Genomic DNA, 15,877 nt, shown 5'->3' with positions numbered 1-15,877 from the left:
CAACCTCACTTGTTAGTTGGTCGGTGGTTGTTTGGGTGTCTTTAGTAGTGACTTCAGCCAAACTTGTCTGTACCACGGTTGTTGTCTCACCTACTACACTTGTTGGTTTGGCGGTGCTTGTCTGTGTCTCTATTGTTGTGACATCGGCCATCGTTGTCTCAACAGCTGCAGTAGACGGTTGAGAAAATGTTGTTGCTGTCTCTGTGGTAGTGACATCACCCAAAGTTGACTCTACAAGTGTTGTCACAGGAGATGCACTACTTGGTTCTGCTGTACTTGTTTGTGTCTCCTTTGTAGTTACATCAGTCAAAGTTGTTTTTACCACTGTTGTATCAGCAGCTGCAGTAGTTGGTTGAAAAGTGGTCGTTTGTGTCTCAGTAGTAGGGACATCAGCCACGGTTGTCTCTGCCAGAGAGGTTGTCTCAACAACCTCACTTATTAGTTGGCCAGTGGTTGTTTGGGTGTCTTTAGTAGTGACTTCAGCCAAACTTGTCTGTACCACGGTTGTTGTCCTATCTACTACACTTGTTGGTTCGGCGGTGCTTGTCTGTGTCTCTATTGTTGTGACATCGGCCATCGTTGTCTCAACATCTGCAGTAGATGGTTGAGAAAATGTTGTTGCTGTCTCTGTGGTAGTGACATCACCCAAAGTTGACTCTACAAGTGTTGTCACAAAAGATGCACTACTTGGTTCTGCTGTACTTGTTTGTGTCTCCTTTGTAGTTACATCAGTCAAAGTTGTGCCTACCACTGTTGTATCAGCAGCTGCAGTAGTTGGTTGAAAAGTGGTCGTTTGTGTCTCAGTAATAGAGACATCAGTGACGGTTGTCTCTGCCAGAGAGGTTGTCTCAACAACCTCACTTGTTAGTTGGGCAGTGGTTGTTTGGGTGTCTTTAGTAGTGACATCAGCCAAACTTGTCTGAACCACGGTTGTTTTCTCACCTACTACAGATGTCTGTTCGGCAGTCGTTGTCTGTGTTTCTGTTCTTGTGACATCAGCCACCGTTGTCTCTACTACTCTAGTTGTCTCAAAAGATGCAGTAGTTGGTTGAGAAGAAGTTGTTCCTGTCTCAGTAGTGGTGACATCACCCAAAGTTGTCTCTACAAGTGTTGTCACAGGAGCTGTACTACTTGGTCCCGCTGTACTTGTTTGTGTCTCCTCTGTAGTTACATCAGTCAAAGTTGTCTCTACCACTGTTGTATCAGCAACTGCAGTAGTTGGTTGAGAAGTGGTCGTTTGTGTCTCAGTAGTAGAAACATCAGCAACGGTTGTCGCTGCAAGAGAGGTCGTCTCAACAACCTCACTTGTTAGTTGGCCAGTGGTTGTTTGGGTGTCTTTAGTAGTGACTTCAGCCAAACTTGTCTGTTCCACGGTTGTTGTCCTACCTACTACACTTGTTGGTTCGGCGGTGCTTGTCTGTGTCTCTATTGTTGTGACATCGGCCATCGTTGTCTCAACAGCTGCAGTAGTAGGTTGAGAAGATGTTGTTGCTGTCTCTGTGGTAGTGACATCACCCAAAGTTGACTCTACAAGTGTTGTCACAGGAGATGCACTACTTGGTTCCGATGTACTTGTTTGTGTCTCCTTTGTAGTTACATCAGTCAAAGTTGTGTCTACCACTGTTGTATCAGCAGCTGCAGTAGTTGGTTGAGAAATGGTCGTTTGTGTCTCAGTAGTAGAAACATCAGCAACGGTTGTCGCTGCCAGAGAGGTCGTCTCAACAACCTCACTTGTTAGTTGGCCAGGGGTTGTTTGGGTGTCTTCAGTAGTGACTTCAGCCAAACTTGTCTGTACCACGGTTGTTGTCTCACCTACTACAGTTGTTTGTTCGGCAGTCGTTGTCTGTGTTTCTGTCGTTGTGACATCGGCCACCGTTGTCTCTACTACTCTAGTTGTCTCAAAAGATGCAGTAGTTGGTTGAGAAGAAGTTGTTCCTGTCTCAGTAGTGGTGACATCACCCAAAGTTGACTCTACAAGTGTTGTCACAGGAGCTGTACTACTTGGTCCCGCTGTTTTTGTTTGTGTCTCCTCTGTAGTTACATCAGTCAAAGTTGTGTCTACCACTGTTGTATCAGCAGCTCCAGTAGTTGGTTGAGAAGTGGTCGTTTGTGTCTCAGTAGTAGAAACATCAGCAACGGCTGTCGCTGCCAGAGAAGTCGTCTCAACAACCTCACTTGTTAGTTGGTCGGTGGTTGTTTGGGTGTCTTTAGTAGTGACTTCAGCCAAACTTGTCTGTACCACGGTTGTTGTCTCACCTACTACACTTGTTGGTTTGGCGGTGCTTGTCTGTGTCTCTATTGTTGTGACATCGGCCATCGTTGTCTCAACAGCTGCAGTAGACGGTTGAGAAAATGTTGTTGCTGTCTCTGTGGTAGTGACATCCCCCAAAGTTGACTCTACAAATGTTGTCACAGGAGATGCACTACTTGGTTCTGCTGTACTTGTTTGTGTCTCCTTTGTAGTAACATCAGTCAAAGTTGTCTCTACCACTGTTGTATCAGCAGCTGCAGTAGTTGGTTGAGAAATGGTCGTTTGTGTCTCAGTAGTAGAGACATCAGCCACGGTTGTCTCTGCCAGAGAGGTTGTCTCAACAACCTCACTTGTTAGTTCGGCAGTGGTGGTGTCTTTAGTAGTGACATCAGCCAAACTTGTCTGAACCACAGTTGTTGTCTCACCCACTACAGTTGTTTGTTCGGCAGTCGTTGTCTGTGTTTCTGGTGTTGTGACATCGGCTACCGTTGTCTCAACTGCTCTTGTTGTCTCAAAAGATGCAGTAGTTGGTTGAGAAGAAGTTGTTCCTGTCTCAGTAGTGGTGACATCACCCAAAGTTGTCTCTACAAGTGTTGTCACAGGAGCTGTACTACTTGGTCCCGCTGTACTTGTTTGTGTCTCCTCTGTAGTTACATCAGTCAAAGTTGTCTCTACCACTGTTGTATCAGCAACTGCAGTAGTTGGTTGAGAAGTGGTCGTTTGTGTCTCAGTAGTAGAAACATCAGCAACGGTTGTCGCTGCAAGAGAGGTCGTCTCAACAACCTCACTTGTTAGTTGGCCAGTGGTTGTTTGGGTGTCTTTAGTAGTGACTTCAGCCAAACTTGTCTGTTCCACGGTTGTTGTCCTACCTACTACACTTGTTGGTTCGGCGGTGCTTGTCTGTGTCTCTATTGTTGTGACATCGGCCATCGTTGTCTCAACAGCTGCAGTAGTAGGTTGAGAAGATGTTGTTGCTGTCTCTGTGGTAGTGACATCACCCAAAGTTGACTCTACAAGTGTTGTCACAGGAGATGCACTACTTGGTTCCGATGTACTTGTTTGTGTCTCCTTTGTAGTTACATCAGTCAAAGTTGTGTCTACCACTGTTGTATCAGCAGCTGCAGTAGTTGGTTGAGAAATGGTCGTTTGTGTCTCAGTAGTAGAAACATCAGCAACGGTTGTCGCTGCCAGAGAGGTCGTCTCAACAACCTCACTTGTTAGTTGGCCAGGGGTTGTTTGGGTGTCTTCAGTAGTGACTTCAGCCAAACTTGTCTGTACCACGGTTGTTGTCTCACCTACTACAGTTGTTTGTTCGGCAGTCGTTGTCTGTGTTTCTGTCGTTGTGACATCGGCCACCGTTGTCTCTACTACTCTAGTTGTCTCAAAAGATGCAGTAGTTGGTTGAGAAGAAGTTGTTCCTGTCTCAGTAGTGGTGACATCACCCAAAGTTGACTCTACAAGTGTTGTCACAGGAGCTGTACTACTTGGTCCCGCTGTTTTTGTTTGTGTCTCCTCTGTAGTTACATCAGTCAAAGTTGTGTCTACCACTGTTGTATCAGCAGCTCCAGTAGTTGGTTGAGAAGTGGTCGTTTGTGTCTCAGTAGTAGAAACATCAGCAACGGCTGTCGCTGCCAGAGAAGTCGTCTCAACAACCTCACTTGTTAGTTGGTCGGTGGTTGTTTGGGTGTCTTTAGTAGTGACTTCAGCCAAACTTGTCTGTACCACGGTTGTTGTCTCACCTACTACACTTGTTGGTTTGGCGGTGCTTGTCTGTGTCTCTATTGTTGTGACATCGGCCATCGTTGTCTCAACAGCTGCAGTAGACGGTTGAGAAAATGTTGTTGCTGTCTCTGTGGTAGTGACATCCCCCAAAGTTGACTCTACAAATGTTGTCACAGGAGATGCACTACTTGGTTCTGCTGTACTTGTTTGTGTCTCCTTTGTAGTTACATCAGTCAAAGTTGTCTCTACCACTGTTGTATCAGCAGCTGCAGTAGTTGGTTGAGAAATGGTCGTTTGTGTCTCAGTAGTAGAGACATCAGCCACGGTTGTCTCTGCCAGAGAGGTTGTCTCAACAACCTCACTTGTTAGTTCGGCAGTGGTGGTGTCTTTAGTAGTGACATCAGCCAAACTTGTCTGAACCACAGTTGTTGTCTCACCCACTACAGTTGTTTGTTCGGCAGTCGTTGTCTGTGTTTCTGGTGTTGTGACATCGGCTACCGTTGTCTCAACTGCTCTTGTTGTCTCAAAAGATGCAGTAGTTGGTTGAGAAGAAGTTGTTCCTGTCTCAGTAGTGGTGACATCACCCAAAGTTGTCTCTACAAGTGTTGTCACAGCAGCCGTACTACTTGGTCCCGCTGTACTTGTTTGTGTTTCCTCTGTAGTTACATCAGTCAAAGTTGTCTCTACCACTGTTGTATCAGCAACTGCAGTAGTTGGTTGAGAAGAGGTCGTTTGTGTCTCAGTAGTAGAAACATCAGCAACGGTTGTCGCTGCAAGAGAGGTCGTCTCAACAACCTCACTTGTTAGTTGGCCAGTGGTTGTTTGGGTGTCTTTAGTAGTGACATCAGCCAAACCTGTCTGTACCACGGTTGTTGTCTCACCTACTACACTTGTTGTTTCGGCGGTGGTTGTCCGTGTCTCTATTGTTGTGACATCGGCCATCGTTGTCTCAACAGCTGAAGTAGTAGGTTGAGAAGATGTTGTTGCTGTCTCTGTGGTAGTGACATCACCCAAAGTTGACTCTACAAGTGTTGTCACAGGAGATGCACTACTTGGTTCCGATGTACTTGTTTGTGTCTCCTTTGTAGTTACATCAGTCAAAGTTGTCTCTACCACTGTTGTATCAGCAGCTGCAGTAGTTGGTTGAGAAGTGGTCCTTTGTGTCTCAGTAGTAGAAACATCAGCCAAGGTTGTCTCTTCCAGAGAGGTTGTCTCAACAACCTCACTTGTTAGTTGGGCAGTGGTTGTTTGGGTGTCTTTAGTAGTGACATCAGCCAAACTTGTCTGTACCATGGTTGTTCTCTCACCTACTACAGTTGTTGGTTCGGCCGTCGTCTTTGTTTCTGTTGCTGTGGCATCGGCCACCGTTGTCTCTCGTGATGCTTGGGTAGAGTGTCCTGAAAGAAAAGAATCCAGGTTTAAGGGTGAATCTTTCATCATCCAAAGTATCGTTTTGGTAGGTTTGAAGTTTATTTCACTGCTCATTTTGTCCTGGTTTTTGTGATGATGGTAGGGATCTCAACTTGTAATGGAATAATCGGTAACGTGCACGAGAAGTAAATTCGGCAATGGACACTTTTAGTGTGATTAAAAGCATGGTCTCTTTCGAGCACTTGCGCTAACTGTGGCTATTTACTGAAAAGTACCATTTTAGGCCTTTGAAGCAGTCAACTTTACTGGAATAAGAAATTGAGGGCAACAAAGATCATTGCTGCAGGCGTCAAGGTCTCACATTCTGTGATATTCCACATCTTTTACTTTTAGACGAATTGTGTGGTCATGCAGCGTTCATGTTCCAATGCATCTATTTATGATTTGAAACAAAGCTTCCAGATATAGAATTTATAAACAACAGATATGTACATGTATGCCGTCATTACATAATGCCAACCCTTAAAATGGCTTCTCCCTTTTATGCATACTTTCCGAATTCTGTCAAGCTTTTAGATCACGTTTTACAACCTGTACTCTCAAGAAACATCTCTTCCCCTGATATTAGCCAATTCGTCCCTTTCATCATCCCATTGTAAGAATAAAAATTCTTTGTCATTTGCTACAGTGAAAATACTATCATTATTAGCAAACTGTAATTATTTTGCGAATAGAAAGTGAGAGTAAAGAAGAGAATAGTGCGTAATCATATTGCTATGCAAGGGAATCATGTAGCCATAGTGGCTTTTCACTGTGTTTCACATCTACGAACTGGGCAGCGTATCCAACTTCTGGTGAGAAGGTAGCAAATTGAAAATCGAATATGGCTTCAGGCTTATTCAACATATGTTTTGGGGAGAAAAATATCCAAAGCCTGACTAACGGTCTCAACTCCTTTTTGTTATGTCATGATGTTGTTTTGTAGGAGAATTAGTGCTAATATTTGACGAAACATCATTATTATTTGTTAAAACAATGTGTGGGACAAGTTGCCCCCTGCGGCACCCCCCATACGGAACTCTGCCTGATTTAATATCTCACTTAGTTGGAATACGAATTGGTTTTTCACTTCCTGTGCATTTTAGATGTATCTGCAGAGCCAGAGGACCTTTTCACATGTAACTCGGTGTTTTGAGTTATACTTGAAATACAGCGTCTTGTAAAGGAAATGGGATGATTTTCTTTAATGTACTTTTGTAAATGGTTGTAACCTGCTTATTAAATATTTCTTCTTTCTAATGACATCAAGACATCCACATTTCCGTCACACGACTGAGTGCAGTGGCTTAATGGACCGCATCAGCAATGGCTTTGCAACAGATGAATCACAGGTTTGCAGAGCGCGAGGCATTCAGTGCACAACCAACATTATAAGTTCAAAAACAACCACAGTTAGGGGCTTATTTTCGCCGCAGCCTAGCCCCAGATCCCTTCAACATGCCGACAATTTCTTTCAACGCAAATTTCTGCATTCCAGCAAACATTACGTAATTCTGACAAAAAAGCCATGTCTGGGGAATTTGAATTCAACACCAAAACAGCTATTTGGTCCAAAGCCATTTCTAACGAGGTCTGTTTCGTGCTAATTCATCTGTGACGGAAATTTGGAGTTTTCGGTTTAATGCAAAAGAGAACGTTATAATATAATAGATAAATGAAACAAGCATATCTATCTCAGTCTCCCTTTTAAGACACCCTGTATTTTTACATGAGGGATATCGTCATAGGGTCAGTCTAAGAACAGTGGAAACAACTTGTGTTAGTCACTAACATTTCTCGTCAATCATAAGTGTCCTGTACAAGGCACTAAATGCGCTGGTTGATGAACCTAAACATATGTTTGTAGAAGGTAATATGCAAATGACATTGAATTTTTTGTAGGTGTTTTTTTATGACAAAACATAATTAAAACATCATTTAATTACCTTCAGAGTAAAAACTTTTACAGGTAAGTAAAATACCCTTTCAGCCATACCTATAACGCCTACATGTTCGTGTGTGAAGAGTTTACTCTTTAATCTCAGGTTCAAATTATACTCTTAATAACAATCCTCCCGTAAGCGCGCTCAGTAGCAAATTGTGTTTAAACGTCAATAAACGTCTCGGATTGCAAGCTTTGGTTTCAAAGACTCGACAGAGGCCCAGGACTGAATTAGTGTACACCATTATCAAATAAATTTATATCTGGCAAGTACTGAGCCAGAGCTGAAAAACCAGCTTACTTTTTAAAAAGGAAACACTGTATTTTGAGAGTACATTAAAATTGCATCGGTCAAATTACGCCCGTGTCTTTTGTAGTCATTATCTTGGATGACTAGTAGTCTCCGCACAATCGGTTTGCCACCTTGTCCATCGGTCTGTCGCAGTTGACTTTTCACGTTTACCATCATCTTCAGACTGAGAATTTGCGCTTAAATTGAGTCATCTGTGGCGTGTTTTTAAGGTGTGTGGATTTTGAAATAGCACAATTTACATTGATAAATTCTTCCGTACATCAAATGGGCGCGTATCCAAAGGAAGATATATTGTATTGCAGGGGATGTAAAAATTCCTTTCAGAGTGACTCCCAACCGCCCTCGAGAAGCGGGACAGGACGAGCAATTAATTGTCAATGTGGGATTCAAATTACTCCTACTTTGGAAACCAGATTTGGCGATCCATTCGCAAGAATGAACTTATGCAGGTTGAAAGGGAGATATTAAAATCTCATATCCATTACAACAGAAAAATTCATCAGAGTTGCTTCGACGTCATACAAAAGACCCTTGTGTGCAAGGGCCTAAATCCCGGTGCTTGAAGGTGTAAATCCCAACCACAACTGTTTCATAACAGTATGGGCTATTACACCCCCACCCCCTCGCCGTACGTTCAAATCCCTCAAAACACAGATAAGGTGCCTAAACTCATGGAATGTGTGGTTTTATCAAACAAAGAGCTCTTGGAACTGTGTTACGCATCGTTCACCAGTTTGAGAAACATCAACGTTATTAAAAAGCGATGCATGCACTCGGATCACAGCTACGCAAGTACCTGCGCGACTCGTGCATCGTTAATGTACTGATACAAATGAGGCCAGTCTGGTCGTAGCCCAAATAAGAATGGTGGCCACGAAGCGTTCAGGCTGCTGGTTTGGGGTGATTATTATTTTTTAAAAATGACGTGTGTATCTGCACCATTGGGCATGTGTATTTTTCATAGGAAGGTCGGGGCAATTATCATAAATGGGGTGGAGAAATCTGAAGTATAAAATACAACAAAACTGCTTTATCGGCCGAGTTGCACGAGAGCTCAATAAGAAAAGCGCTTCGACTTATAAGCGGCAAGGCGCAGATTCCAGTCTTCGTGAATGCAGCTTCGACTTTTTTTAGGTTTTTTTTTGGGGGGGGGCTTTGTTTTCTGTTGTTTTTGTTTTTTATTTTAACGGGGGATTAGTTGGTTGGGGGATGTTTTTATTATAAGAAAGTAAAGGCCGACATTTACCTTTCAACTTTATTTTCTTTACTGAATAAGTTTCCAAGAAATTGATCGAGCTTGTAGTTAACCACGCCCATATATAAAGATTGCCCCTAACCCTCCAAGAAAAAGATTACTCGACCACGGTAAGGTAGTGTTCCCTACAGAAATCGATGCGCAAGTACCAGTGGGATGCCCGAGTGCCTGAGGGTTTCGGACGAGATCCCATTCGTGATCAGCGGCAAGTATTACATGGGCACAAGTGAAATTATCAATCAAGGGGGTCGTGTGGGTGGAGGGGGTTTTAGAACGACCCTAAAATAATACATACTACACCCATATACAAGCAAAAAACTTTAACATTGGGTGGACGGACGGACAAACAGACTGATAGAAATCGGTTTTACATAGGTTTGGATTTGCTTCGCAGCTCGCCCAAAAGGAGGATTTTAGGTTTTTCGGATTTTTAACAACTCAAATGTATTTATCAGAAAAGGGGAAAATAAGAAAGCTTTTAATAGGTTGTTTATATAGGTTTCGGAGATGTTAGTACATTTACACATATTAAATCATGCACAGTGCCTACAGTGTTATAACATATTAAATCATGCACAGTGCCTACAGCGTTATAACGAATCACCCCACCCCTTTTTCAATTTCTATAGCCGATCATCCCCGTTCCTCATACCAATTTACCGCACTACAAGTAGTAGTGTGAAGCATAAGATCACATCACACACCCAACTCTGATTCAAAATACCAAACGATTTCCCACTGGAATGAGAGAGAAGCAAAATAATGGTAACATACCATTCCATGCCTTAGAATGAAATTTGCGGGCTCCCATTGCGACACACGAAAGATTCAGTACGTACAACGTTATGTACTTCTTGGGGGGCGCCACAGTAGATGACTGGCAATAGATCTAATCATTACAGCGTAAGTTACAGGTACACTGATTATGAGAACAAAAATCAAGTATACACAAATGTCTTCATGTGGAAAATGATGCGGTGGGGAGTATGGATGACTGATAACTCAAAATAAGCCAGTTTGACGTAACAACAGAGTATGCCCAAAACGAAGCGCGTCCAAGAACCTTAGGCACGGGCTTCATTTCATCAGCACGGCCCTACGCCAAACCGCGCTTACTTTGTTGCAGAATAGCCTTGCTTTTTTTTAAATTCTGTGGCTCGGTGATACTAATTAAACTTTTCTTTACAGCTTTGTAAACAAGTAAGCCTACTTCTCAAAGTGGACGCAGTTGCTCCCGTTAGCATTTTAAAACTGTTTACACTTACAGTACGATCATCTTTACCAATTCTGTGCTTGTTTGTCTTTAAGTGTGATGCAGGAAACGTTTCCTTCGAAACTGAAAGCTACTGCGTCTCTTATAGGCCTATGCAAGTTTAATTTTAACTTTGGGCCCATCAAGAGCAGGAGCGTCAGCGAGAAATGAGAATGCAGGAGGGGTCGACCTTGATTCTGAAAATCTAAAAGGCTTTCGCGCTCCCCCATTTGGCATCCTATATTTGTGATCAAAACTTAGTGAATACAAAACCTGCATTACTGCATTGGTGTTCCTTCAGACATTTCCCATACCGAAACAATGCCTCTTTGGACGCAACATCTTGGCATTTGGACACGAACAACAACTGGACTAAAAACCAATGCGTTTGTTTCAAACCTGACGCTCACTGATCATGTTGCCTAAACTTGATTCCATTCGGATAGCGGACCGCTGAAAATAGCTACATGAACTCTCCATAACATGGGATATTACGAAAGCCCAATACTGCTTATTGTCACCAACACCACGAAGTAACACAAATCTATAGATGGGTGCGCGCTTCAACGCGTATTTTATAGAAATGTGACATATTCGTTTTCACGAAGAGGCACAAATGTCTTGCGTCATGTGCTCCGTGATTTGCCGTATTCAGAAACTGACGTTCTCCTTAATTTACACAGTTAGGAGTTTTAAGAGCATTTTTTTCAGTTTAGTCACCTAATTACAGGTAAAATGAAATCATTTTAGACATTTAAAACTTTTTTTCTATGTTATATTGACAAAACACACATTTGTGTCACTTCGTGAAACCAAAACTGCTCTAATCACGGTTTTCAAGAACTAGCACAAATGTGAAGATGTGTGTCAGATCGTGGTGTTGGTGACGCAATGGAGTATCAATTTTCAGCCTGAAACTGATTCGTTTTTGTGAATTACTAATTCGTTGTAACTAATTACATATACTAATTCGCAATACCGAATCACTAACTCGTAATAATAAATTAGTAATTTGTAATAACGAATTACTAATTTATAATAACAAATTACTTGAGCCTCAAGATGGCACTATTTTGCGTTGATTCCCATGTGATTCGTGGCATACATGCTTCATATTTTGAGTGTGCACCGGCACCCCTAAAATTAAATTCCCAGACACCAATGATAAATCTTTTTGGTTCAAAATAATTCTAAAAATACTCGGAGCTCTCACAGGTGTCGAAGCTAGACGGCAACACGATGTTGGACATGTCTTCTTTTTATTTTCCTGTTAATTTTAGTGGGGTGACCAATGAATTATTGAAAAATACTCAACCAAAGTAGACCACCCCTAAAATGAAGGAAATTTCAATGCCCAGAAAAGTAGCAATTTTGAAAATGCACCCCCCTGCAAAACGGCTGAAAAATAGTGCCAATTTCCTAACCAACTGGATCCAAATTGCTCAGAATTGAAAGCATCGAGTCTTGGCCAGAAGTTCAGTGCCACATTTCTTCAAACCCCAATCCCCCAACATGGCTCTCGGGACTCTCTAATATAGAATACTTTGAGTATGTAGCATTTATCAATTAGCTCGAGGAACATAATATTTCTGGCCTATTTGCGTGGGTGCACCCCTACTCGTACGTGATTCCTATGGCCATGGGAATCTCGCACCTGACATGTCTGTTTGATAAAGAGAAATAAAGACCGTCATCTAGGGGCTCTGTGCATCAGAGCGTAATTCGTTACAAGATGTCGGGAGAATAATAGTAAAATTCTAAAAGAAAATCTTTTTACTCTCTGACCCAAGAGAGTCTCCCTATTCAACAACGTGCAACATGACCGTGTATTAACATTTAATAACCCCGCTACAGTGTGACCTTCCGCTGCGTAAATCACGAGCTGGAAACTGGACGTGATTCCGATTGGTCACGTTTATGCGCACACGGCTCGTAACGCGCGCGCGAAATCCTTAAGGCGATTTTTCTGGACTATTTGCGCATGGAATATACCTTCAACTGAACGGAAGTACTCGGGGAAATTAAAGAAGAATTCGGTCTTCGGCTCGGGAATCAGTTTTACTATTTTTATACCACCGCTCCAAAAAGACTATCCCATGCAGCCTCATTCTAAAGAAGAACTATACCCGTGGCAACCAAAGAATTATATCCGTACCAACAAAAGCATGAATACTGCCCATTCGTGTATTTTGGCTCATAGCGTAAATTCTTTCTCGAACCCGCTGAACCAGGTTACATACCAGCTACAAATTTAAGGGTCCAGACGAGTAAATCAGTTGCCATAGACAAAAGTAATACATATCCCCACTTCAAAAAAAATCAGGAAAAATACAAGTTTCACAGGTATTCAAGACACATGTCAAATTAAAGTTCTCATCTTTCATTTTCCCTTCAATTTTCGGTGGCTTAGCCGACGATTTTTGAAGATTTCTCTCCAGAGAAAATCACCCCTCAAAACAGTCAGGAGGCCCATCGCCATTTTGAAAATTGATGCCTACACTCCATGGCAAAATAGAGCAATTTGGAGGGCCCCGTTGGTCCAATACTTTCAGAAATACAAGCTGACAGTCCTGCCCCTGCATTCAATCCACCTTTTTAACAAACCACGCAGTCCACGCACGTGCCACAAAAGGCTTTAATAGCAGAGAATTTGAAAGTCTACAAATCGTGATTCGGTCCGTGCAGGCAATTTTGGACCTATTTACTGGCCTGCAACCTTAATAGATCGAGAGTATGAACATGCATATAGTCAGGTGTCCGTTTAAAACGCCAGCATGTAACGTAGTGTATCATCGTTGTCAATACACCAAAAATGGAACACCGAAGATTTGCTCTTTTATCTGTTGTAGAGTTTGAAGAATTTCTCGATTCAGCTGATACACAGAATACTAAAAAGAGCGTGAAATTCTCCAGTTATCGCATGGACAGAGGCACAACATTATCGGCAGAGCAGGAAAAAAAACGCAGCTCTCGATGACTGTCTGCGGAGGTCCTACACGGAAGTACGTCAGGTTGACGGTAATTATACAAACAATGCACTCTATCAGGTATGATTTACAGAAGCATTTCAAAGACACAAAAAGCAATTCAGTCGACATTATGAAGGATCAAGCATTTGAGCGATCCAATAGGTGCTTCAAAGCGGTTTTCGTTCACTTGAAAAGAAAAACTGGAAAGGGGTAGGCCCTATGTGGAACATAAAAATCCCGTTACTCCAGAGGACATGGGCAAAATAAATGCTTCACCTGTAACGAATATCGCAACACCAGCTGGTCCTCAGAACAAGGTGTTCATAGACATTATAATTTATTTCTGCAATTGAGGCATGGAAAATATAAGAGACATGAAAAAGACGGACGCCAAAATACATAGTGATTCCAACGAGCTGCAGTACATCACAAAACGTGATCACCGACGGAAAATAACAGGGAAAATGACAAAAGCCAAGTACATCACACGTATGAAGTGCCCAGGAACCCCCGTTGTCCTGTCAACACATTTCTCCTGCACACACAGAAGCTGCATCCCAACTGTGAGTATCTCTTTGGTAAAGACCAAAAGACAACTTTGCACCAGCTCAGACACATTGTATCGTAATGCACCCCTTGGAAAAAAACACTGTCCAACAAACTGAAGGTTATTTCCATGGAAGCACAATGTGGCAAGGTGTATACATGTACTAACCATTGCTTCAGAGCTACAAGCGTCACAATTCTTAAAATGCTGGCTTCGAATCCAGGGTCATCACGAATGTTTCACGCCATCACCCAGAAACAAACATCAAGAAATACAGCCACACCAGTAAGAACAAGAAATGTAATATGAGTGCTGTTCCAACTACTGCTTTGAACTCTGAACAGTCTGTTGCTTAAAGAGCACCTCTAAGGAAAACACGTTTTCTGATTTTATCTGTTCAAATAAATATGGAAGCGTCCAAATCGAGTGCAATATCACTTGTCTTTAGAGCTCAACTATAGCAAGCTTAAAAGGGTTTTTTTCTGTTCATGCCAAGATGCGAATTCTGTTTCGATTGCGTAATTCGGAAAGAACAGAGAAAACGAGGGGAACCCTCCCCGTGTTCGTTGTGGGTAAACCCTGTGCATGCCAAATAATGCATGTACCCATTGTTTGGCATGCCCAAGGGCTTATACACTATCTCCATGGATCACATCGGGAGGCTAGTTTTACTATAGCACTCGAAACAGTCAATATTTGTATACCATTCTCCTGAGCTGGTATATAAACGCTCGTTTGAGACCGGCCAAGCACATTCCCTTATTAACGGTGTAATATGTCGAGATCACGAGCATAGACTTGCTAGAACTGGTTTTAACTGGTGTATTACAAGCGAATTTCTACTCAAGGATTCCAAATAGTTACTGCTCAAAGGTATTTATCCTCTAATTTCATAAATGAGAGAATCTTCAAAACAGTAGAACTGATCCTTAAAATTTTGACAAATGTCACAAATTTCGTCTGTCACTCCTTCTGTCCTGTCACATGCCAGTCTAACTGAAAATAAGCCCTTTTCTGTACACAAAATGTTCCCAATATCACTCTGCACACTTGTGGGCGTAAATCCTTGTGGGGCTGGGGTTCATATGCATCCTTTGGTTTCTGACCGAGGGTGGGATATTGAATCATTCCCCTTCTTTTTTTCATGGTGAAAGAAAAATGAGGCGTAATGTGAGGAACGTGTTTAATGTATTTAAAACCACCCACATAGTGTAACAATTTATTTCAAAAGCCATAAAAACGCCGTTTGATGTGAGGTCATGCAGGATATTAAACCCGTACATCTGTATCATGGGCATCGCCCCGCAATGCCATATGGTGTCAGTAGCCCCCCCCCCCATACACTTTCATGGCCGGGCAAGTCATCCCCTAGTCACTTCAAAGCACCAGTTTACGCCAGAATGCGCCCTCCCTCATCATACTGCACCAACGTAAAATATTTTGGGTTTTTAAAAGGGGTAATCCTACTCTAATGGGTTAATAATAATTGTGGCAAAAGCATAGTGATAATAGATTCACTTCTTGGGTTACATTTAACGGTCACGCATCATGAGTAACACGGCGTTGAAATTGTGGTTCTAAACTGTGCTTGTTTAGCCTTCAAACTACAAAAACTCGAAACAGCTTTGTGTTTGAATATAGGATTAAAATATTTGTGTATCTTTATCAGATATCTTTTTATTTCATGAACCATCCCCCTTTAAGAAAGTTCACACCGACGGCGTATGGTGCCTACAGCTCGTCTTACCGCAAACTCTCCAACTCGGAAATTGAATCCTTTCAGCCGAATCCCGCATGCTGTGTAGCGGGACGCTGACAATTTTGTTGTCAAATGACCCCACTCCAAGAAATTGCAGAGGGTGGGGTGACCTTGGGTGATTCATAGCTATCGCGTTTGTGATAGAGCTCTTAAAGGCGATTCCGAGCAGCGTTTAGACGATGGGCTGGTGCACCATCTTCAACCCACCACATATTACGAAGCACTAGAAGTGGTTCTCCATCCGTGACACAAATTTACTGATCATTTTTAAATAGGTCAGATTACTGATATTTCGCTGGAAAAATGATAACGCGATTGCCCCACATCCCATCTAGAAAACCAATTTCTCCCGGCTCATCTTTGTTTCAGCACCAAGGAATGGTGGTTGCCCAGCTTTGGCGTAGTGAACATCATTGTAGCCTGTTGATCTCACCATTCACTGCAAACAAAGCCTCAT

At 42.4% G+C, this 15,877-nt stretch overlaps 2 protein-coding genes across 2 annotated transcripts in view; both read right to left on the bottom strand.

Moving 5' to 3' along the window:
- Positions 1–11,395, bottom strand: part of LOC147797466 (uncharacterized) — a 153,753-nt gene extending 142,358 nt beyond the window's left edge. Inside the window, exon 1 of the mRNA XM_087143499.1 lies at positions 11,359–11,395. Within this exon, the coding sequence (XP_086999625.1) occupies positions 11,359–11,395 (37 nt within the window). The remainder of the gene's footprint in view (positions 1–11,358) is intronic.
- LOC110984815 (uncharacterized) overlaps positions 1–15,877 on the bottom strand; it is a 339,182-nt gene that overhangs the window by 272,039 nt on the left and 51,266 nt on the right. The gene's annotated exons all lie outside the window — the stretch shown is intronic.

This window comes from Acanthaster planci, linkage group LG11 (genome assembly GCF_054643075.1).
Source record: "Acanthaster planci isolate LZ-2023a linkage group LG11, COTS_SCS, whole genome shotgun sequence".
In the NCBI taxonomy this organism is placed as follows: Eukaryota; Metazoa; Echinodermata; class Asteroidea; order Valvatida; family Acanthasteridae; genus Acanthaster; species Acanthaster planci.
This window is presented reverse-complemented; position numbering and strand designations above follow the sequence as displayed.